The 22,227-nt window shown below is 46.3% G+C and overlaps 1 protein-coding gene across 2 annotated transcripts in view; it reads right to left on the reverse strand.

Moving 5' to 3' along the window:
• Window positions 1-2,907: 2,907 nt before the first annotated feature.
• ASTN1 (astrotactin 1) overlaps window positions 2,908-22,227 on the reverse strand; it is a 308,295-nt gene continuing 288,975 nt past the window's right edge. For both annotated transcript variants that reach the window (XM_087438277.1, XM_004425007.3), the window contains exons 21-23: window positions 20,510-20,610; window positions 10,436-10,619; window positions 2,908-6,493 (exon numbers count right to left, since the gene is read on the reverse strand). In XM_087438277.1, coding sequence (XP_087294403.1) covers window positions 6,256-6,493; window positions 10,436-10,619; window positions 20,510-20,610 — 523 coding nt within the window. In that variant the 3' untranslated portion in view covers window positions 2,908-6,255. The remainder of the gene's footprint in view (window positions 6,494-10,435; window positions 10,620-20,509; window positions 20,611-22,227) is intronic.

Here is a 22,227-nt window from a genome sequence, read left to right on the forward strand (position 1 = left end):
TTACCACGTTATACTTAACAGTCACTAGGACAAAAGGGCAGCGAAGGCATGTCCAGCCTAGTCTTATCCACGGGTACTTAGGTCCTGCGACATCACAAGGACATGGTGTGAGGCGGTTTCATCTCTAAGTTGGTAGGTCACAGAACATTGTCTGACTCATGGGACAGCAATAGCCTCAGGGTTACTTGACATTTGAATCTTTCTAAACAAAGGAAGTCGTTCCCAATTATTAAGCACAGAATATGGCCGAGGTTCTCCTACTGGGAAAGATAGTAAGGAACCAATTACACTAATCTGTAGCCTGTGTGAACAGGCATATTCATGAACTCAAACAAAAGGCAGTTTTGGTGAAGAAACATTATGTCAAAACCTGTCCATCCCTACGGCAATCAGTCCAATTACAGCGCACACAGTGAAGCCCCAGAACAAAGAGGTTCATTTCTTTCTCATGTTGGAAGAGCAGACATGAGCCAAGTCCTGGACCCCCACGTGTAGCAAGAGAAATCATCAGCTTATTCTATGTAATGTGGAGCTTGCGTTTCACACTAAACTGCTTGTTAATTGGTTCCGGTGAAATGACAATAGGAGGTGATGATGGAAGCAGGGTTGGGAGGCAATAGGTTATCAAAACCAAGGCTGGGTCCTGGATCAGCATATCAAGCTACGCAGCCCTGAAGGGCAGGAGGCTTTTGTTCCCCAACGTCTCACTCAAGTATTGGGTGTTACCATGGATGCCTGCAGAACACAGAGAACAGGCCACAAGAACCATTAAAGCCCAACACAGGCTACGTACAGAGCTAGAGTCACAATTTCTTAGCTCTGTATTTTCTTCATATGACAGACAAAACAACCAAGCCCAACAAACCCGAAAACAAGCCAAACAAAAAGTGACAATATATTTGGGTTGCGAAAACAAGCCACGCACCCTGTGTTGTTCTCCTCATGATGGGGGTAGGTCTGCACTGATCCAGCCACGTTCTCTCTTATTGCCTGACTTAGAGTAACTGGCCAGTGAGTTGCAAAAGTCTCAGTGAGAAGAGGCTTTCCCTTTCCAGGAAACTCAACGAAAAACAAACTCATTGATGGCAGAGGCAGTGTGGTGTAATGGCAGCCCTTGGTTGAAATGTCTGTCCTTCCACTTAGCTGTGAACTTGGGCAAGTTACATAAAGTCTCTGAGACTCTGCTTCTCTTTCTTAAGAGTGTTAATTTCACAAAATTGCAAGAAGATTGGAGAATATTACACAGTTAAAAGGTTTAGCACAGTGTTTGGCATACATTAGGTATGGGTGTACATATTCACATCCAGGAAGTTCCAAATACAAAGGGACGGAAAAACAAAGTAACTGCAAGAAACCCTTCCCTTCCGATATTTCTTCTTTGTCTCAGATTGTCTTCTCCCTTCTCTGTCTTTTGCTGACCCTGGAACAACTGTCCGCCCCCCCACCCCAGGGTTTCCATCTTGGCTCCCGAGGTCACCCGCTTAGAAGTATTGGGAAGAAGTGTCCACCCCTCTTTTTGCTCTCCTCTGTTGGAGCAGAGACCCACCTTATTGGGGAGAGGGATGTTGTGCATGTGTAGCCCAGCCTGCATAAAATTTCCTCTCCTTTTCCTGGTGAATTCACACCTGGGACAGGGCTGACTGAATGCTCCATCACTGGGTGGATGGAATAGACACTGTTGGCCCCCAATCAGATCCCCTTTATTTAGCAGACTGATCCCCTTAGTGGCTTAAAACAATAACCACTTTATTATGTTGCGTAATTTAGGGATCAGGAATTCAGGCAGGGCTTGGCAGGGGGATTGGCCTTTAGGGTCCAGGACAGCTTCATTCCCGTGTCTGGTGCCTCAGCAGGAATGTCTAAAAGGCTGGGCTCAGCTGGGGCAGTGACCTGCAGTGCTTACACGTGACCTCTCCAGCATGGTGGCCCCACCATGGTGGCCTCAGATTTCTTCGGTGCTGGCTCAGAGCTCCAAGAGCAAGAGTTCCAGAGACGAAGGCAGAAGCCCTAAGGGCTTTTATGACTCAGACTTGGAAGTCACGCAGTGTCACTTTCATCATAATCTATTGGTCAAAACAGTCATAAACCTTTCAGGGGACAGGCAATAGAACACACTTCTAGATGGGAGAGGTGTCAAAGAATTGATGGCCATGTTTTCAAACTGCCCCAGTCTTCAATGGTTGCTGCTTGCGCAGGACTGGAACTCGCATCATTACTTTTCAACGGGGCCTCTGGAAGTGTGCGGGCACTTCATATCTGGTTATCGAAGAATTTAAAGGGAACCGCATGTTTGGGTGGCAGTAGAGATAACATCTCTTAAAGTTACACTTTAGAGAGAAAAAAAAAAGATTGAGTGTTTGGGCTACCCATCATGAAGCATTTCATAATAGCCAGCCCATCCCAGATGTCTACAGAATGCAAGACAGCAATGCGTCAGGGAAGGCCTTTTGCAACATTTGTCTTAGATGCCCGAAGTATCAATTTCAGCAACTCCCAAAGCATCCTGTACTTCTGTGTCATAGTTCTCTCCACCCTTGTAATGATGGGTTCACTGTCTAACTTTCCGCATAAAATACCATGCACTCTGGTGGAGAGCAAGATTGTCTTATTCACCAGCATATCTCTGCACTGCATGCAGCGGCTGGAATACAGCAGATATGCAATAAATACATTTCACTGGCTAATTATTTGGATGGCAACAGAGGATGAGAATCACAACTACAAAACAATAAGTTTAGAATTTTCTGTGAAGTATTTGACTTTTTTTCTAGTTAGGATGATGGGCTAGAAGGCTTATGTTTTTGGAATCTAAGGTGTAACATTTAAAACTTTGGCAATTCCCCAGTGGGTCCAACCAGATCACTCTGATTATTGAAAGATACAAGGTAACATCCACACACTCAACACTTACTAACAGCTTTGTTTATTATTTAGTTGATTATTCCATTTTTTATAATTGTACAATAATTCCTTTAAACAATACTGTTATACCTGAAGTTGGTCACATTATATTCTTTCTTCCTTCTATGGAAGTAAACCGGGTTTTTTCACACTCAGTTTTTTAACAGAACATTTGAATATCAAGAAGTGTGGTTAACTAAAAACAATGGCCAGACCGGACTCCATGGAAAACGATTGCGCACCCAGAGGTCTAATGCTGTCACAGTGGGTCCTGTCCATCCAAGAGGAGACCCCAGTGGTCTCGTGGGAGCCCCGGAGCTGGGAGAGGGTGGGTGGATATAAGGGAGTCCCTTAAGACCTGTTTGGCAGCTTGGAAACTTGAGGTTGAATACTGGCCCAGTGCTATCACCCTTTCTAGTCAGCATGGGTTCCTCCAGGCAAGCTTTGGGAAATGTCATCAGCGGGTGATCACTAGTGTCTTCCTAGGGCAAAATCCTCCTGTCACATCCTCAGGGGGGGTCCTAAGATTCTCTCCTGCCCCATTCACATTGGCCTTACTTTCAACTTGGAAGTAGACGGGATGCAGCAGTAGGGGTTGTGTGTATAGTGTGTGTAGTGTGTAGTGTGTGTGTAGTGTGTGTATAGAGTGTGTGTATGGTGTGTGAGGGTGCGGGGGTGTGTGTAGAGTGTGTGCATGTAGTGTGTGCGCTGTACATGTACAGTGTGTGGGAGTGTGTGGGTGTGCATATAGTGTGTATGTAGCATGTGTGGGTGTACACGCATACATGTGTGCAGTGAGGAAGGTACAAGGGGACACTGAAGGAGGAGGAGAAGCATGGAGAAGGAAGGGACCCAGGAGGAAGGGTCATAGACAGGAGAAGACGACGAAGATAAAGAGATGAAAAGGAGGCAGAGTGACTTGGGAGAGCTGGGAAAAGACAGAAGGAGAGGAGGGAGAGTGAGCCTCTTTCATTTAAATAAAACAGAAGGAGGGGACAAAAAAGGGCGATCCCTGTCCTCTCACCCTGGCCCATGGCTCGCATCTCGCCCACTTCGGAGGCAGGAAGGTAGTGGCAGCCTCGGCCACCTCCCACTCACGTAGACCCCGTTTTCTGTGCAGACTTGAATAAAAGGACAGCAGAACAGGAGCAGAGGCAAAGGCGGCTCGCCCCACTGGTGGGTGTCCAGCTGCCCACGGCATCTTCCTCTCCGGTCGAGGTGAGAAACTTGTCCCTTGAGGCATTTTACCCGAGGCCCTACATTGACCACAGGTGGCAGGGCTGACTTTTCTGCCACCTTCGCTCTGGAAGTGGGGGAGTCTCTGAGGCAGGTACATTCCAGAGTGTGAAATAAACCTTTCCATCTTTCCACGGAAAGACAGGGGGAGGGGAGTGAGAGCAACCTGTGCTCGCAGCCTTCCCACAGGCTTCGCTCCAGGGGCCGGCGGGGAAGGCTTGTACTATAGACACGGTGTCCCAAAGGGCGCTCGTTCCAGCTGCAGAGCGCAGGGTGCACTTTGCTCCCCCTCTGGCCACGGCCACGCTGTGGGCAAATCTACACCACGGAGGGCGGGCCGGGCAAAGCTCTCTGGGCGGCCCTCTGTGGAGCTCAGAGCTCGGACAGCTGCCCAGGCGATACAGAGAGGAGTGCTGAGGATGGCACAGGGGTTGAAGTCCTACGATCTGGAGTCTGACCGCTTGAATCCATATTGTAGCTCTGGCAGACAGTAAGCAGGGCATTTGGGGCAAGTCGCGTAACCTCTCTCTGCCTCAGTGTCCTCATCACTGAAATGGAGCCAAGAACAGCACTTCCCTTGCGGGAGTTGTTGTGAGAATTCAGTGGTATGTAAAGTGCTTAAAGCAGCGTCTGGCACACAGTAAGCACTCAATGAATGCGATCTGTCGTTATTACTGTTTAGAAAAAAATCAGTATGGCTCACTGACCGGCCTTGTGGATCCTGCATCTCCTTCCTGACCTTTCTCCTGTGTTTCCACACGAGGAGCCCTGGTCAAAGGCCGGGTGGCTGAAAGAGTGTGTTCAGGCCTCTGAGGTGTGTGGGGACAGCTAAGGCCATCGCTGGTCCACAAGGCCCTGCAAAGCTCTTGCTGCAAGGCTGGGCTTCCTGTCAGCTGGGCCACCACTATGCCCACGCCAACGCTCGGCCAGCGGGGCAGAGATAGGGGCCGGCCCTTACCTGCAGTCAGTGGAGCTTGTCTACACAGAATCACTGCTCCTCCCGCCACTAGATGGGAGGGGAAAATGGTGGAATCCTGCTGATGGTCATCCAGAGCAATGATCTGCAAAACTAGCAACATAATTAAGCAAGTTCAGCAAGAAGGGAGTGGACAGAAGTTTTCTGCGATCAGTAATAGCCTTAGTTCACCAAAACACTGACATGGAGGTGTTAACCCCTCCTGGACCACAGCAGATATCAACCAAGGCTTATCTGCCCAGGGTAAGCGGGGCGACACTGAAGAGAATCCTGACGTGTGATGTATACTGGCAGTCTGGAGAAGTTCATCCTGGAGGCACAGGTGATTTTTAAAACAATGAACTACACTTCTTTTCTAGAATGTGCACTGCTAACTAGTCTCTCAGGAAGACTACTCTGAAGGTGCATTTGACAGGTAGCATTTTGTTGCCTCTTAAAGATCATATTGTTTGGAGGAGAGGGCAGAAGCACAAGGAGACTTAATTCCAGTCCTGTCTTAAAATGAGGAAGGACCTAAAAATCCAGGGCCCACTGGAGCCCACACCGGAGGCTGGCTTCACCTGTGCGGTGTGAACACAGCAACAGGAAGGCCTGGAGGGAAAACCACGAGACCTACGCGGGGCGGCCTTCCCAATGTTCTTACTGTCTTTCTCTGTGAGCAGGGCTTAGGTTCCCAGATGCTTCCTGAGGAATGCCTGAGGCTGGGGCCTGAGACTGGTCTAACAACCTTCTGGCCTCATCTCTGTCCCCAATTGCCAGGGACTCAGGAACTCAGGGAGCAGGAGGTGCCTCAACCTGAGGGACCTTCATGGGAAGCATGACAGAACTCTTGAGCATTTTGAAGAACCTCTTGGAAAAAAAATGAACAAAACAAATTCACACAAAACAAGCCCCAAAGTAATCCCCTGAAGAGAAATGGCACCGCGTGAAGCCGCTGGCGGGCAGGCTGACTGATCGTGCAGATGGAGAACATCAGACTGAAGAAGTTCTGCAGGGAGCGAGGATCACTCTCTCCCTGGTTTAGATGTCACCTGTGGAGGTTTCAATGTTCCATTAAAAAATATTAAAAAGCCACAAACCAACCCCAATGTCCCCTTCTCTCTCCTGCTTCCTTTTGGCAGCTGCTCTCTGGCATCACGGCACTAGATGTCTTTGCTGTCCCCATAGTCGTTGTAGGGGACACTCAGGGTCTGCTCCTCACAGGTCTTCCTGAGGTCCCGGCTGAGCTCTGACCAGTCAAGTCCGTAGGGCTTGATCTCGCTGTAGCGGCAGCCCAGGTACTTGAGGGAGCTGCGGCGCAAGCTTATCTTGGGTTCCTGAAGGAGTCCGTTGCACCAACTGCTGAGATCCCCGAGCTGGGAAAGGATGAGGCCAGCTTTCCTGTGGATCAAGCACGGAGGACACTTAGGTTGGAAAGAAGAGAAGGCGGGAAAGGCACAGAGTGTGAGACTTGAAACTTCAAGACGGCACAGCCTGGTTGGTTTTGCTTACTGTTCTGTTTTTGGCTCTTAGAACGGGGCTCGTCATAAATATTTGTCAAGTGAGTGAATGAATGAATGAATGAATGAATGAAATAATCAATAGGATGGATGTGCAAAGTGGGGCAGGCACCAAAATGAAACAGAGAAACAAAATGAAATAAGGAAAAAAAAAGAAGAGAAGATAACTAATATTTTAGTGGAAATTAATGGCCTTTAAAATCATAGAGTTGGCAGTTTTGAAAGACAAATCAAATCAATTTTCTTTCAAGCCAGTAATTTATCATCATTAAATGACAAATAAGGTGTTTGACTGAACACTTTCCTTTTCAAGGCTATTTCTGAACTGAGTAGAAGCAACCGATATATTGAACTTCAGGGGATATCAAATGTAACTAATTATGCCTGTGTGGAGGTAATTATAGTCTAAGGGCGAGGACAATAATGCCCTCGCTGCACATTGACACAGGGTCATTCTTTGGAAAATGCAGACTCTCTGTGGCATACATCACCCACAACCTCCCAGTGAGCTCCTGCCCCATTCCACCATCTTCCTCAGGAAGTAAGGAGGCCACTGCCATTGAGCTCCAATTAAAAGAGTGGGGAAAGGAGATGAAGAGAGGGTGCCTGAGCTGTTGCAGATCCCTGAGAGAGAAAAGAGCAGAGGAGGGTGAGGTGTCCCCAAGTTCGCACACACTGGAAAGGAGTGATCCCTCTAGGCCAAGAATAGAGAGCCAGAGCCTCTGTGTACAGCTTGGGGAAATGGGCTATCACCACGCTCTACCACACTGGTGTATGGGCTTCTTCCTGTCATCCATTTCTGGTGTCAGAGACAGGCACTACCTGATAGCCACTTCTCAGACCTCACTGGTTTTGACTCTGAACACTTAGGATGAGTGAAGGAGCAGGATTCCCTCACTCACCCATGTTCTTCTCCTTCTTCAAAGACCAAGTGACCAGAGAACCATGAAAGAAGATTCACTCATTTGAACAAGCTCATGTGAGGCTGTAAAATGCTGTCCTGGAAAGCTCAATGAACAGTACCCCTTGCAGTTATTTATCAACTTCTAGGCTACCTTCTCATGTGAGTAACCATCTCTTTTTCTAATTTAATCAACAATTCTTTCAGGAACTGGAAGTTTCTGCACCCCGTTTAGTATGAGCTTTCAAAGAACAATAACCACATTCATTTCATTCCTCTTTTTCTGTCCTGGCAGCTCACCGCATTCCAGAGGGCGTGCTGAGAGAGGGGTGGAGATGACGGGGGAGGAAAAGTGTTGCGCTTTAGCAGCAAAGTCAAGGGGCTAAGCGAGTGTGAGGTCTTCGGAGGGGAAATCATATTTTCTCCAACTTCAATGGTGGGTCACAGGAAATCAAACAAACACTCTGCCGACTAACTAGCATCTTAGGCAGACGGCATCTCCTCTATCAGCCTTGCAGTTTGGCCACGCGGGCTTTTCAAAAGTCGTCATCAACAGGGACCCTGGTGGTCCTTCCTCTTAATCTATCCTCTGCATGTCATTAGTTGCTGACAAATTCTTGGGAGGTAGAGGAAGGAGGCGTGAAGGAAGAATGAGGGGCAGCATCTGCCTCATCTTCAAGAAATGGATACAGGAACACATCCCAGCCATCCTTTCAAACAAATGGATTTAATTAGCCCATGGGTCTTTGTGGCTACTTTTACTGCTCACTTTTTTAAAAAAATAATAATGAATTTGGGTCTGCCCTTGACCATCTCAGAGCCTGTGGGCTTCTCAAAGTATTTCAACCCTCAACTCAATCTGGAGGCCTCCAAGAATTTTAACAGAATTGGATTTAACTGAACTGAGGGGACCCTTACTTCTTGCTCACAGGAAGTATGTACCCCACACACCCTTTTCCATTCATTCTCACAACTAACTCCAAAATGTGTTGATGTATCTCAAGGCAGAGGACTTTTCCTTTCCTGTGGTTCTCTCTGAGATCCACTACACTAAAAAGTAAATCTTTATTTTCTATAAGCTAATGAAACTACACATTTTTTTTTTTTCTAATATGTAGCCTTGAAAAACCAGTATTACACATGAAAGAGTCTTCTGGGAGGAGAGTTTGGGAAAAAGAGTGTATACTCAGCAGCAGGCCTTACTTTGCAGTGAGACCCACAGTTCTTCCCTTGCTCACTTTCTTCATTAACTAATTTTCCTCCTGACTCTTGAGTTACAAGAGAGAAATTTTAAAAACAATCCAAATGCCCTTGGAAATCAAGACGATATATGCAATGTTAGTGCTATTCAAATTGTGACATTCATGTTCCCTAACAAAGAGCTGTAGATATACACTCAATAAACATCAGAAGGAAGGAGAAGAGGGGAGTGGGAGCAGAGAAAGGAGGGAGTGGAGGGAGAGGTGAAGGGAGTGAAGAGTTGGAGAGAGGGGATGACATTAGGTGAGAGTAATAATAAGGGCCGGAGTAACGATGAGGTATGGAGCAGGAGGATAGTTCTCAATATGTGTCTACTTTCTAACTCAGGGTTTGCTTTTTACCAAAACTGAGATAAAACAAATTAAAAGTCCCTTATATATTTCCCTCTGTGTCATGGTCCACAGCAGTGGCATCTGTTTGCTCAAGGGCTACCAACCTTTATAAACATGAAATAATTTACGGAATGCAGAAAGATTCTTCCTGACCTTACACATGAAATCATTTTATTTCAGGAAGATAATCCTAAACCTCCTCCTTCCTTCAAAAGTAAGAAAATAGGGAGAAATGTCCTGAACAATGGTCTTCTAAGAAAGTTTAGGATTTCAGATCACAAGAGGCACCCTGAGGCTGGGTCTCCCTCCAGTTTGCTCAGAGGTCAGACGGATGGGGTGACTTTTGGGTGATACTTTCGTTCAGCCCTGTTGGCTGGAGTGCAAGAATTCTTTAAGTGCTCGAGGATTCTCCAGTGTTGATTTTCTTCATTTTCTTTCTTTCTTCCTTCCTTCCTTCCTTTCTCCCCTCCCCTCCCTTCCCTTCCTTTCCCTTCCCTTCCCTTCCCTTCTTTTTCTGTTCTCACCATCCTTGCCCTATTTTTTATTTCTTCATGAGCTCCTAAAGAATTTTGGGACATATAGGGACCAAGATTCCATGTGAAAAGCCTCTTCATCATGTCTATCTGAAAATTCCAGTATTTCCAGGGAAATCTGTTTTCTCAGAAAAAACAGCCATGATGAACAGAACAAAAGAAAGATGATATCTCTACACATTCTTCCCATTCCTCTCTTTCAAAGACTTCTATTGGTGTTGTGCAATCGAAAAGCACTGGGTATTGAGTATCGGGAAGTTGTAGCCTCAGGGCCAGGAGAAGTTGGTAAACACTATACTATCCTAACTTTGGTAAGGATAGATGTCAAGGTGGGTCATTGGCTAACCCCATGTTGTCTTTCAAGAGAATGTGGTATTTAGCTCAAGATTCGTCTGTATAATGCCTAAATATATGCAAAGATCACATGCGATAAATATTTTTGGATAACCTCTTCAATAAAATTCCTGATTTTCTTTCACAAGACTAAGCTTTCGGCTCCTGCAGGTTTAGCAGTTGGAATGCTGTGTCGGCGTGATAAAGAGCGGGTAAAACAGGTCAAGGGCAATGGTTTTTTCAGAGTTCAGGAAATGCATTCATGACTTGATTGCCTAAACACAGCTTATCCAAAACTATTCTGTATGAACTGAGCTGTCTAAAAGCACAGGACTTACTTCTCCAACCACCTAAGCTCATCCAGGAAATCTCTGCAAATTCATGGCTGCAGTATTATAATGGAGGAGGTACAAAATTTCAGAGAGCTGAGGTCTTTAAAAGAGGCAATGAAATTTATTGATTACCTGGGGCCTAATTCATCCTCACACCGCCAGGTGAATTCTCCAAAACTCTCATAGTGCTGATTATAGTGGTAGAGGACGCGATGTAGGGTGGGGGAACCCAGATCCAGAAGGGTGTTGTAGGCCGTCTGTTGCTCCTTCCCGCTGGTATAGCCGTTGAAAAGATTGTAGATCTTGTCTGCTATCTCTAAGGAAGGCAGAAAAGGAAATAAATAAGATTTTATATATATGTATGTATATACAATCACACACATATATACACACATATACATGTTCATACACACATGTGTATTTGTGTGTATATACATATATACACATATATGTGTGGGTGTATGATGTTACTTAAAGAATACTGAACCTAGAGCCTGCAGCAGGGAGTTTGAGTAATTCACTTTACTTCTGCCCCATTGGTTTCAGTTTTCTCTTCTATAAAATGAAAGCCTTCAAAGAGAATATCTCTAAGGTCAAGTTCAATTATAATATTCTTTGTCTTTACCCATGTTTCCTGAAAATACAGAGCCTGAGGCAAAAGTGCTTAGATTAATACTTTATTGGCAAGTGCAATCCCAGAGAAGCAGGAGAGAGGATTGAGGGAAATGAGGCAAGAAAGGAGGCAGAGTAAATATAAGAGAGCACAAATATAAGGAGCTGGTGGCTACGTTTTGCAGGAGAGGATGCATGACGCTACTGGATCCCCACTGGTTCACCCAGGGGAAAAATGGAAGAGTTTATCTCCAGCTCCCCGCCACGAATGGTCCACGGGGGCTTTCCACATTTGCCCCCATGAGGCATTAACTCCCCTGCACTTCTGGGTTGCATATGCTTGAGAACAAAGTAGGTCCTGCAAAGGAACAGGGAAGCCCTGGGCAGCAGGAGGCAGGCATTTGGCTCAGCGACGCAGTGAGGCACTGTCAGGTCATGCCTTGAGCAACGTGAAGAACCTGGAGCAGCCGCAGTGCCAAAAGCAGCCTGGCCTCATGAGTATGGGAATGCAGAGCCCTTCCTAGGACCGCCCAGACCAGATATGAAGACAAGCTTGTAGATCTGTGGTGACACATAAATGGAATCCAGTACATTCAGTACAATCCAATCCAGTTCCAAATGAGTAATCTTGCGATTTTATTTGTATCCCTGATATTTTTGTCTCCAAGGCATACATTGCTAAGACTGAACTTGGTGATGTGGCAAAGTGGCAATGAATTTGATAGGCTTGGCCTTTTTTCTTATGGAGCTCATAGCACTTTATCATTAACCATTTTCCCATTAAACCTGTCAGAAAGGAGATCTGTTTACATTTCCTTCCTAAGCAGCTGGGAACTGAGATCTGGAGAGCAATTCTTTGTCTCAGATCCAGTCTTAAATCTGGGGATGAAAAAACTAAGTCTACAAGTTTCTAAGGCAGAACTTTGCCCACTTGACCCCCTGTAAGCCTAAAGGCATTGCAACCTGATTCCTTGTCACAATTCTGAGTGAATTCAGGGCTGGTGGTAATGACACAGTCATCATTGTAGGAGTTTTCTGGGTTGGAATGGATAAAATTTCCACCCCTACTCTGCCCAGACACTGTAATGATTTTCTTACTTTTCCATCTTGCCCATTGCCTCTGAGGACAAGAGCCAGATGTTACTTCCCCAGTGTCCTGAGTGGCTAGCACAGGGCCAAACAATACAGTAGATCAAAAAAAGGTTAGCAAAATGAATGGAATTCATGACTTTGAGAGCAATTTGAATCTACTTTGGCGGAGGGTTTCCAGTGATATCTCTCCATACCAGGCTATACCAATTCTTTAGCAGCTAAACTCTTGTAGCCAGCATCTTTAGCTGCATTAAAAATAATTTCAGGGGCCGGCCCGGTGGCGCAAGCGGTTAAGTGCGTGCGCTCCGCTGCGGCGGCCCGGGGTTCACTGGTTCGGATCCCGGGCGCGCACCGACGCACTGCTTGGCAAGCCATGCTGTGGCGGCGTCCCATATAAAGTGGAGGAAGATGGGCACAGATATTAGCCCAGGGCCGTCTTCCTCAGCAAAAAAAGAGGAGGATTGGCGAATGTTAGCACAGGGCTGATCTCCTCACAAAAAAAAAATAAATAAAATAAAAAATAAATAATTTCAGTCCAGAAATCCATTTAGATTTTCAGGATTTTTAAAATTCTCAGGTTGTTAAAATAGAATCAAGAGACAAAGTGGACAGTGATTTGAAATATAAAGATTTATGGCATTCCCAGTTATTTATTAATGGCCTGTTGACTTTAGAGATCTTTAGAGATGTGAACTCTAATCCTTACACCACCACTGCAAGATGGATAGGAATGTCCCTGTCCTACAAATGAGGACATTCAGAGAGAGGCCAGGTTGCCTGCCCAAGGTCACATAGCCAGTGTGGGCTGGAGTCAAGATTTAAAACTATGTCTATCTTCCATTGCTCTTTTGCACCAATGCTCAGGGGATGGTACTGTTTAACCAACTTCAGATACAGGAGGCAGAGTCTTGGGGGATACAATTCTGGGGTGACTATTTCTAGCAGAGGACATTGCTCTGGTTGGCCCATAGATGCCAAGTAAGAGGGAGTCCTAGTAGGTATGCAGGGAGTCCATCATTTCTGGAGTTGCGATAGAAAGAAGCAGAGGGACTATTCTAAGAGCTGTGTTGTATTCAATGAGAGGCAGAGAGTGTGTACTGAGAGAATGACCAGGGGCGGAAAAATGTGGGTGATCAGACCAGATCCCAGAGAGGGAGGTTTGGGGTTCTCCACCCTTTTACTGATGTCAATCTGTTCTCATTTCTGGTGATGGGAAATAGCATCTGAGACCCCAGGCCCTCTTTGTGACAATCTCCACTGACGAATGGTGATGCTAAGACGGTGTTTAATGGCCTGTTTACTATTCTCATAACACAACAGTAATATCCGGCTAGAGGAGGCTGATGCTTCCCATTAGCAGCAGCAGATGTGCCTGAGACCAGGTGGGATAGGCCCGGGTTCCACCATACATCTCCTAAAACCAGGAGAATCAAACTCTAAGGTGTGCTTAAAAGCCTACATCAGTAAATGGGATGCTATATTCAGAGAGATCTACATGCCAGGCTCCTAGAGCATGAATATTTCTGGCTCCTCCTACCTCCACTGAGAACATTTAGACATATTATTTCACTAGCTTTCATAGCATCTCAAGAATTCACTAACTCAGAGAATGGAAAAGAATATAAGGTATTTTTAGTTATCATTTTATCCAGATTTCAGCTTCACAGAAGTCTTGAGTTATCCAAAATAGGTATCTGTCTTCCCTCTCTTTAACATGCATGCTATTCAGGAACAGTTAAAATGCAGGTGAAAAGATGTCAGGGAGTCTATATACACAGCTTCATCACAGAAAAGGAAACTGAGTTATTAGAAGGGAGCCAAGATCTCTTAGGCAGTAGAATAAATGAACAGGGCTGGGACTGAAGCCCTCAAACCCAGGGCTATGGTTAAAAACAGGCACCACGGCATCAAATGGAGTTGGGCTCCACTCCACTAGCTGTGTGGCCTTGGACAAGTTACTTAACGTCTCTGGGTCTTAGTTTCTTTGTCTGTTCAATGCTGGTTAATAATATATCTTCTAAGATTATTGTGAGACTAAAAGTGATATTAAATGCAAAGCCTTTCTTTAGCACAATGTCTGGACACAGGATGCATACATTTATTCATTCATTCAATAAAATTTTCACTGAGTGCTTACCACGTGCTTGACGTTTTTCTAGCCACTTGGGCTACATCAGGGAGTAACTCTAACAAAATTCCTCACCCTTATGGCACTTACAGTCTAGTAGAGACATTCGGGTAAGCAATAAACATAACAGATAAGTAAAATACAGTGTGTTAGAAAGTGGGGAAAAATAAAATGGAAGATTGGGAGTGCTGGGTGGGGCGCTGCAATCATAAATAGTGTGGTCATGGTGGGTCTCATTGAAAAGATGACACGTGAGCCGAGACTTGGAGGAGGGGAGGGAATGAGCTGCGGGGACGTCTGGGCAGAGCGTGCCAGGGGGAGGAAATGTCAGCACGCAGGCTCCCAGCCTATGGTGGGCAGCATATCTGAAAACAGCAAATAAACTGTAGTGTCTGGAATAAGGTGAGTGAGGAGAACAGTCGGACAATAATGGATTGTTATTATTATTGTTATTATTATTATTATTATCACTGGTTCTCTACTAGATCATGCTTTTCCCAATGCCATTAGCAAGACAGACTGAAACATGGGGGCCAAGAGACTGGGGGAATAGTCTTATTTAAAGGAGAGGAGTGAGTGCAGGGGCAGACGTGAGCTTTCTTATCCCCCAGTAGTGGCTGCTCTTTATACCGTGAAATAAGGGAAGCATCTATACCTTCTGTCAATGGCTTCCTTGGCTGCTATAACAAAAGTTCCCTGAACGGAGGTCCTAAGTCATCACTTTCATTATTCCTCGGGAGCTACCTGAGACGTGTCTGTCCCCACACTGAAGTGACTGACCTTGGCATTCCAAATGAAAACGTGACGACAATGAATCCCAACTGGCCTTATATCTCTGTCACTCTCAGCAATGTCCAAACCGCAAGGTCCCTCCCTCCACCCCCCAACTCTGTCTGTCCTTTCCCCTCTCCCTTTCTCCTCATGCTGCTCTGTGCTTCCTTTACACCAATGATTCTCGAACTTGATTCTCAACCCGGAAGGCCTGTGAAAACAGAGATCGTTGGTTCCCACTGGAGTTCCTGATTGCAGGTCTCAGCTGGAACCTGAGAATGTGCATTTCTAACAAGTTCCAAGGTGATGCTGCTGCTGCTGCTGCTCTGGACCACACTTTGGGAACTGCTGCTTTATACTAATTCATTCTCCCACTTTCCTTATTTCCTTTGGGACCAGCACTGTTACATGGCAAACAGCTCTCCCTTTACTGTTAACCTTGGCAAACGCTCTTCTTCCCTCATATCCCTGTGTTGGCTGAAACCTGCCTGAAGCCTTCTCCAGTACAGAGGGATCCTTCTTGATGCTCCAGAGAAAAGCAGTCTCTCAGCCTCTCATGACCTCTTGCAAACGATTATTCTCTATCTATATGTAAATTCCCTCCACTTTAAAATCGCATCTGCCCCTTCCTATTTCCCCCTCCTCACTTCCTGACCATTCTTCTACACCCGTGGAAAAATCTGGCATCTGGTTCATCTTCTCCACCTCATTTCTTATCACCATTTTGGGTGACTTCACTGCCCAAGTGAAAGATCTCTTTAAGGCTAGACTCCCTCAACCACCAAAAGCCATCGTCATCCCTGAGAACATCTCCACCTTTGACGTAGTGAATCCTAACACCACATACCGTGAACACAACCTCCTTTCACGGCTCCTGTACTTCTTACTACCAAATCTACTCTTCAGGGACGGAAACCCCAGGTCCTTTGGCTCCTCCATTTACTCCTGGCATCAGCCCCGTACTTACTTCCTTCTCTACCTGACCTAATCCACATGGCCCATTGCTGGTGCCCTCAACTAGCTTGCTCCATCTTTTCTCTGTCTTCACAGGGTCTGCTGGGGAAAAATCACAAGCCGTTGAACTAGGTGGTTCCTTCCGTGATCCCTCAGCACTCCGTACATCCCCCTATACGGCGCTTTTCACAATATATGGTAAGACTGACGTGACTCTTCTTTCTCTCCTGCTCCACATCCAGTCCATTAGCAAATCCTTTTGGTTCTACCATCAAAATAATTTAGAACTGGACCACCTCTTACCACCTCTATCACAAGTATCCTAGTTTAAAACAACGTCATCTCCCTTCTGTATTGCCAAAGCCTTCTAACTTGTCTCCCGACTTCCACCTTAGACCTGCTACTTGGAGTCCATTCTCAACACAGCAGACAGAATGATCCTGTGAAACATTAAGTCTGATCATGTCACTCTTCTGCTCAAAGTCCTCCAGGGCTTCCCATCCCCATCCCAGGCAAAGTCCGTTCCCTACTCTGAGGACCAGGCCCTATGAGATCTGCCCCACAGCCCCTTGGAGCTCCTCTCTGACTTCCCTCCCTCTTACCATCCCTCTCCACCATAGGAGCCTCACTTCTCTTCTTCAGACATGCCAAGGATCTCCCTGCTGCTGCTCTTCTATCTGGAATGATCTTCCCCAGATATCTGTGCATCTTTCTCCTTCACCTTCTTCCCAAACCACTCTAAAATTAAATTCCACCTTCTGCACCTCCTGTCCCATTTCCCTGCTTACTTGTCTCCCTGACATATATCTCCATCTGAAATATTATTTATTACTATTTTATGGTGTTTGTCACCCCTGCTAAAATACAAGCTCCATGAGGCAGGGGTTTTACCCTCTCATGCCTAGACCAGGTATTTAGTAAGGGCTTAATATATGGTGTATGAATTGATAACTTCATGAAATCTGATTATAAAATTCTTGAAAATAGATTCTGAGTCTAATTATTTTTGTTTCTTTAGCATCTAATACTAGGGCTCAATAAATGTCTGTGGAAGGAGTAAATGAAGGAATGGATAAGAATTTATATTTGGCATCAGGAAAGGAGGATGGATGTGGGGCGAGTGATGGATGAGAACTAGCCTTCACTTAGTGAAGCTTCATGAAGAGCTCTTGGAAGGCCAGGCCCCAACCTGGAGAGTAGGTTGATCTTATTACTGACACTAGCTTGTTGCTACTGGGGGAAGGGTGGTTTCAGTAAAACACTGGTAGAAACTTACTTGCATGGTGGCTTTGGCGTCATGACGTGGTGAAATTCTTCAGAGGAAGTATCTAGTTTAGGAAAAGTGTTCATTTAAGGAATAGAGTCTGGCTTCCTGCTATACAATTAGGAGCTGAAGTCATGCTCTGGGTCATTTAAAACATAATTCTCATTTGTTATTAGGTTTAAACTCAGACCCAGGTGGGTTAGATTTATGATCACCATCTGGGTTTGAAGGAGGCAAAGCATATGGTTTTTTGGTGGAACTGCTGGAACTGTATTAATTTGCGAGGTTACCCTCAATTAGTCTAACTCATTACTCTCCACGTTTGCCCTGTACAGGGCTCCTTCCCAGCTGAAGGATAAGAGCACCTGGGAATGTGATTTCATTCTCTCAGCATTAAATTGCCTCTGGTCCTCCCAGCCGGTCTGCTGGGGTTTCAGAAACTCTTCTTTGTCAGGGAGCACAAGTGGGCAGAAGCACATCTTGATACACTTTGGGGGCTGGGATTAACCCAAAGAAGCCCCACAGAGAAAAAGTACAGTCATCTTTCCCAGGCAGACTGTTCTGTGTTGGCCACTCTTTATTCCAGAGTTGCTTCCTATCCATCTATTGCTACACATGGCGTTATGCTGCATCCCTCGTCCCTGCTAATCACCTCCCTGATGTCCCACCAGCCTGCTGCCTATGCAGCAAGCAAGTCCAAGGTGCCCACCACTGCCGGCAAGGACATCAGCAAATTCTCCAACACAGAAGTAGCTGGGGCACCTTCTTATCACCTGCTCCTCTCCGGCTTGGAGTAAGAAATCAACAGATAATGAGATAAGGGCGCCACCGGTCCTCTCCAGACTGTCTCTCATCCGGGGGTTTTCAACCCCAGACTCTGCTTTCATCATCGGGGGACTGTGGAGACCTTCAAAGTCACCCAGTCCACACCCTCTAGGCCAGCAGCACTCACTCCAGAGAGAAGCATGTCTGTCTTACACTTAACGTCCCAGTGGACACTTTAGTCCTGAAAGGGAGAAGTTTTTTGGTATCTAACATGAACATTCTTTTTTTAATGTATGTCTTTCCTTCATCAGTACTCACAGACCAAAAAGGTTTTCAGTCTTTTACATAATAACCCTTCAAATATCCAATTTAACACTGTAGGCAAAATGGGAATTGATGTTAAATAATGAGTCCGAGTGCTGGCTCTCTTAGATGATAACTTGGTGACCTGGTCAGCTTATTTACTCTTCTCTGAATCTCAGTTTCTGCATTTTAAAAATGGGGGCAATATTCTATTCATTCAGTAAATACGTACTGAGTTCCTATTGGAAAGCAGAGTCTACACATGGTTAATGAGAGCATTCGTGTATTAACGGAGACACGGACTGATGCTGGAAATTTAGGTTGCGCAAGTTTCAGTAAGAGAAATATTGTCGCCAAGCTGATTTGCTGGTGCCCCTCATATCACCTTATTTATGGCTCCTGGCTCCAGCTGTATCAGGTTGACCATGAGGGACACAACCCCAGAAATGTATACCCTCTAACATTTACTGAAGAGTTACTCTGGGATGGGCACTTTTTAAAAAATACTAATAAATTCACTCGTTTAATTCTTGCTAGAATCTTATTGGCTAGAGTACTATTATCCCTCCCCCCATTTTACAGGTTCGTAAACTGAGGCATGAGGGAAAGTAAGCTGCTCAAGGTCAAGTAGTCTGATGGTAGAGCAGGAATTTGAACCTGGGTGGTCTGACTCCAGAACCTAAGTGTTCCTGTAACCAGCTGGTCACCATGCTGCCTTCTAAGTGTTAGGGACACAATCGTGGGCAAAAAGAGACCAGGACCCTGCTCTCATGGAACTCGCTGTCCAGTGAAGTAGATATTGAACACATGATTATAATAAACAGAGATGAATGAAAGAAACATGGTACTGTGATGATATCTAGCAACAACGCTTTACCCCTTCTGTACTGAAGAAGGGACACTTGATCTGAAATCTGCAGGGTAAGCAGAGCTCATCTGTTGAAAGGGGTGGGGGTGGAGAGCATTTGGGGTACTGAGACCAACATGTACAAAGGCCTAGTGGTAGAAGCAGAATTGGTGTGTTGGAGGAACTGAGAGAGGCGGGGAGGCTGAAATGCAGAGATTGATGGGGACAGTGGGAGAAGAGCCTGGAGAAGTGGGCAAGGGCCACTCCATTTAGGTCCTAATATGCCTGTTAAATATCTTGATCTTTATCACAAGAGGAACGGCAATCCATTAAAGAGTTTTAAGAAGGGGCCTTAATATGATCAGATTTCTGTGTTGAAAATAAGAGTGCCCTTAACACGCTGTGCATGTTAAATGAGCAATAAATGTGAAAATCCTCTTAGAGCCTGTAAAGTGCTACAACATGGGCGATTTTAGTTAAAGCAGTGTGTTTTCACGTCACCATGGTGTCACCCCTTGAACACTGTGGGATTGTGTGCCTTGTGGCCGACCTGATGCAACTGGAGTCAGGAGCCACATGTAAGGTGACTTTATGGGTACCAGAAATCAGCTCGGCCACAATATTTCTCTTCTTGAAACTTGCATAGCCTAAATTTCCAGCGTCGTCAATGTCTCCACGAATGTGCAAATGCAATAGTCTAATTCTCCCGAATAGATATGAGTGGTTGATCAGATCACTTTGGTTAGTGCCAGAGCCCTGTAGACGTGGAGCCCAGCACAGCTAGATTCTGGCTGTGGAGGGGATATGGTCGGCCTCAGAGCAGGGCATGATGTCAAGACCAGCCAGGGAGCATCATGAGGAAAGGAGCGCCAAGAAGCGTGCTCTTTGTAGGTGCGATGGATGCTGACTGAGACAAACTCTTCCTAATGGACAAGGGCCGACGCTGATGCACTGAAGAGGGACGGTTCTTTACCAAAGAACTGGTCCACGGAACTCCAAAATACAGAATTAAGGGTTTTGACACATCTTTGGCCGGGAGGAATATAGCATTTAATTTCAAATCTGTAGGCTGTCTGTGCTTTAATTCAAAATAACCTTTCAGATATACAAAAAATAAGAGAGTAAGTGACCTGATCGGCTTCCTGAGGGCAGAGGTCACGGCTACTTCACCACATACCTAAGCACCTGGTGTATGACCAGGTGTGCCCGGGGCTTTCATCATGTCTCCCACCGGCTCCTAGACTTAACGGGCAGTGTGGAATAATGGGACACGGTGAGGATTTCCGCCAGAGGCAGAGGCTGAGGAGTATTCCTGGAAAGGTGATGCTCCTGTGCTGGACCTTGAATTCTGCCCCCTTCTCATGAACTCCAGGCTGTTCCGTTCGCCTCCCTTGCTCCTGCTTTCCTCATGGCGAGGGCAGGTCCCCGGGGCATCCCCCTGCAGACTCTGCTAGCCTCCGTGTCTCTTACCTTGGGCTTTGACGTCATCCACCACGGGGCAGGGGGTCTTCACGATCACGTCACTTGGCCTGGAGCGTCGTCCTGTGTTATCCACTCCCCACAGGGTGAACCTGGCAGGGAGGGGAGGGAATCATTATCGGAGAACCGGAGGCCCTGGCTGAGAGCCAAGCTTTGTCTGAACAGGCAGGTTTGCCCCTGGCTGCTCTCGTGACCCCACAGTACACTTACTGCACTACCCAGGTCATAAAGTGTGCAGTCTAGAGCCTCTCACTGCTTCCTGGCGGGTCTTGGGTGGTAATTTGCTGTCTTGAGTAGATTATTTGATGGAAAGCATCATGGCCTAGAGCAGTGGTTCTCAAAGTGGGGTCCCCAGAGCAGCATCATCATCATTACCTGGAACCTCGACAGCAATGACAATTGTCACGCCCTGCCCCAGACAACTGAATCAGAAACTCTAGAGATGGGGACCATAAATCTGTGCAATAACACACCTTCCAGGTGATTCTGATGCCAGCTCCATTCTGACAACCACTGAGCTGAGGGACAGTATGTATCTATGGAAACAGATAGTCAGGACTTGGGTCTGAAGCCTCTGCTCCCTGCCACGTAGGGTTATAGTTACCTCCTCTGAGCTTTCTTTTCCCTTATCTGTGAAACGGGGGTGATAATAAAACTGCTTGTGAGTAACTGTGAAGATGAATGAGATAACAATGTACAGGAAGACCCGGTGCAGCACCCGGAACCATGACATTGCCCAGCTCATATTAATTCTGTTCTGTTCCCTCTTGTGCTCAGTTGACACTTTTATGCAAAAGACTGAGGACGATTTTCCTCTTTAAAGTCAAAAGCAAAATAGCCAGAGTTAATGGACTTGACTTGCCCGTGGCTGGGGGCTCTATTTCCTACATGAAGCTCCTCTGTCCCACTCAGACACTACCCACCGTGGACCAGGAGTTTAGAGTGGAAACCTTGTGCCACCCCTGACAATGAGAAGATGTGGTTCTGAGAGTTCCCCGAGGAAGGGGATGGAGCCCTGGCTTTCAAAAGCTGCATGTACATTTCCCCCTTGGGTGATGGAGCTGGGTGGAGAGGAAAAACAGGAACGAACTCCAGCTTCTGCCACTCAGAGAGGATTCGAATATAGCCACGAACACAAGCTGTGATGTCGGTGCCCAGGGCCTCTAATAACTAACCTCGTGAGTCTAAAGCAAATCGGTACGCTGCCTTTCCTGTCCCTTTCTCTTTTGCTGTGTTGCCACGGAAGTCTGCATTTATTGGCAAGCCTGGATTTTCTTTCCTCTTGGCAGAGTTACAGGGAGAAAGAGGTGAAAGGAAGAGAGAGGCCTGAGATGGGGTGGCCCAGGTAAACATCGGCTGGCCCTGGGACAGCTGGACTAGGGAGGTAGAAAAGAAGTGGAAATTGTCTCATGAGACCGCCAGGAAATATGTGTCTCAGCAGAGAAAGGAGAACCTTGCATCTACCTCTCCCTCCCCACAGAGAAGCCCAGAGAATGTTCCGTGTAAGAGCCTGTCCTCCCCAAGTGTGACCTTCCCTCCTTCTGCCTTCCCCAGGTCCTCATGCTGGAGTCATGGACACCTCACACAGGAGGCTCCATCCCACCTGGAACTCTGGTCTGGCGGGACTTAGAATGTGATGTCCTGCCTGGGTGCAGGGCCCAGACCACACCTGTGGACTCCCTCAGGACTGCCTGGCCTCCTTGCTGTCA

Source organism: Ceratotherium simum, chromosome 2 (assembly GCF_057802395.1).
Source record: "Ceratotherium simum simum isolate JZ-2026a chromosome 2, ASM5780239v1, whole genome shotgun sequence".
Taxonomy (NCBI): domain Eukaryota; kingdom Metazoa; phylum Chordata; class Mammalia; order Perissodactyla; family Rhinocerotidae; genus Ceratotherium; species Ceratotherium simum.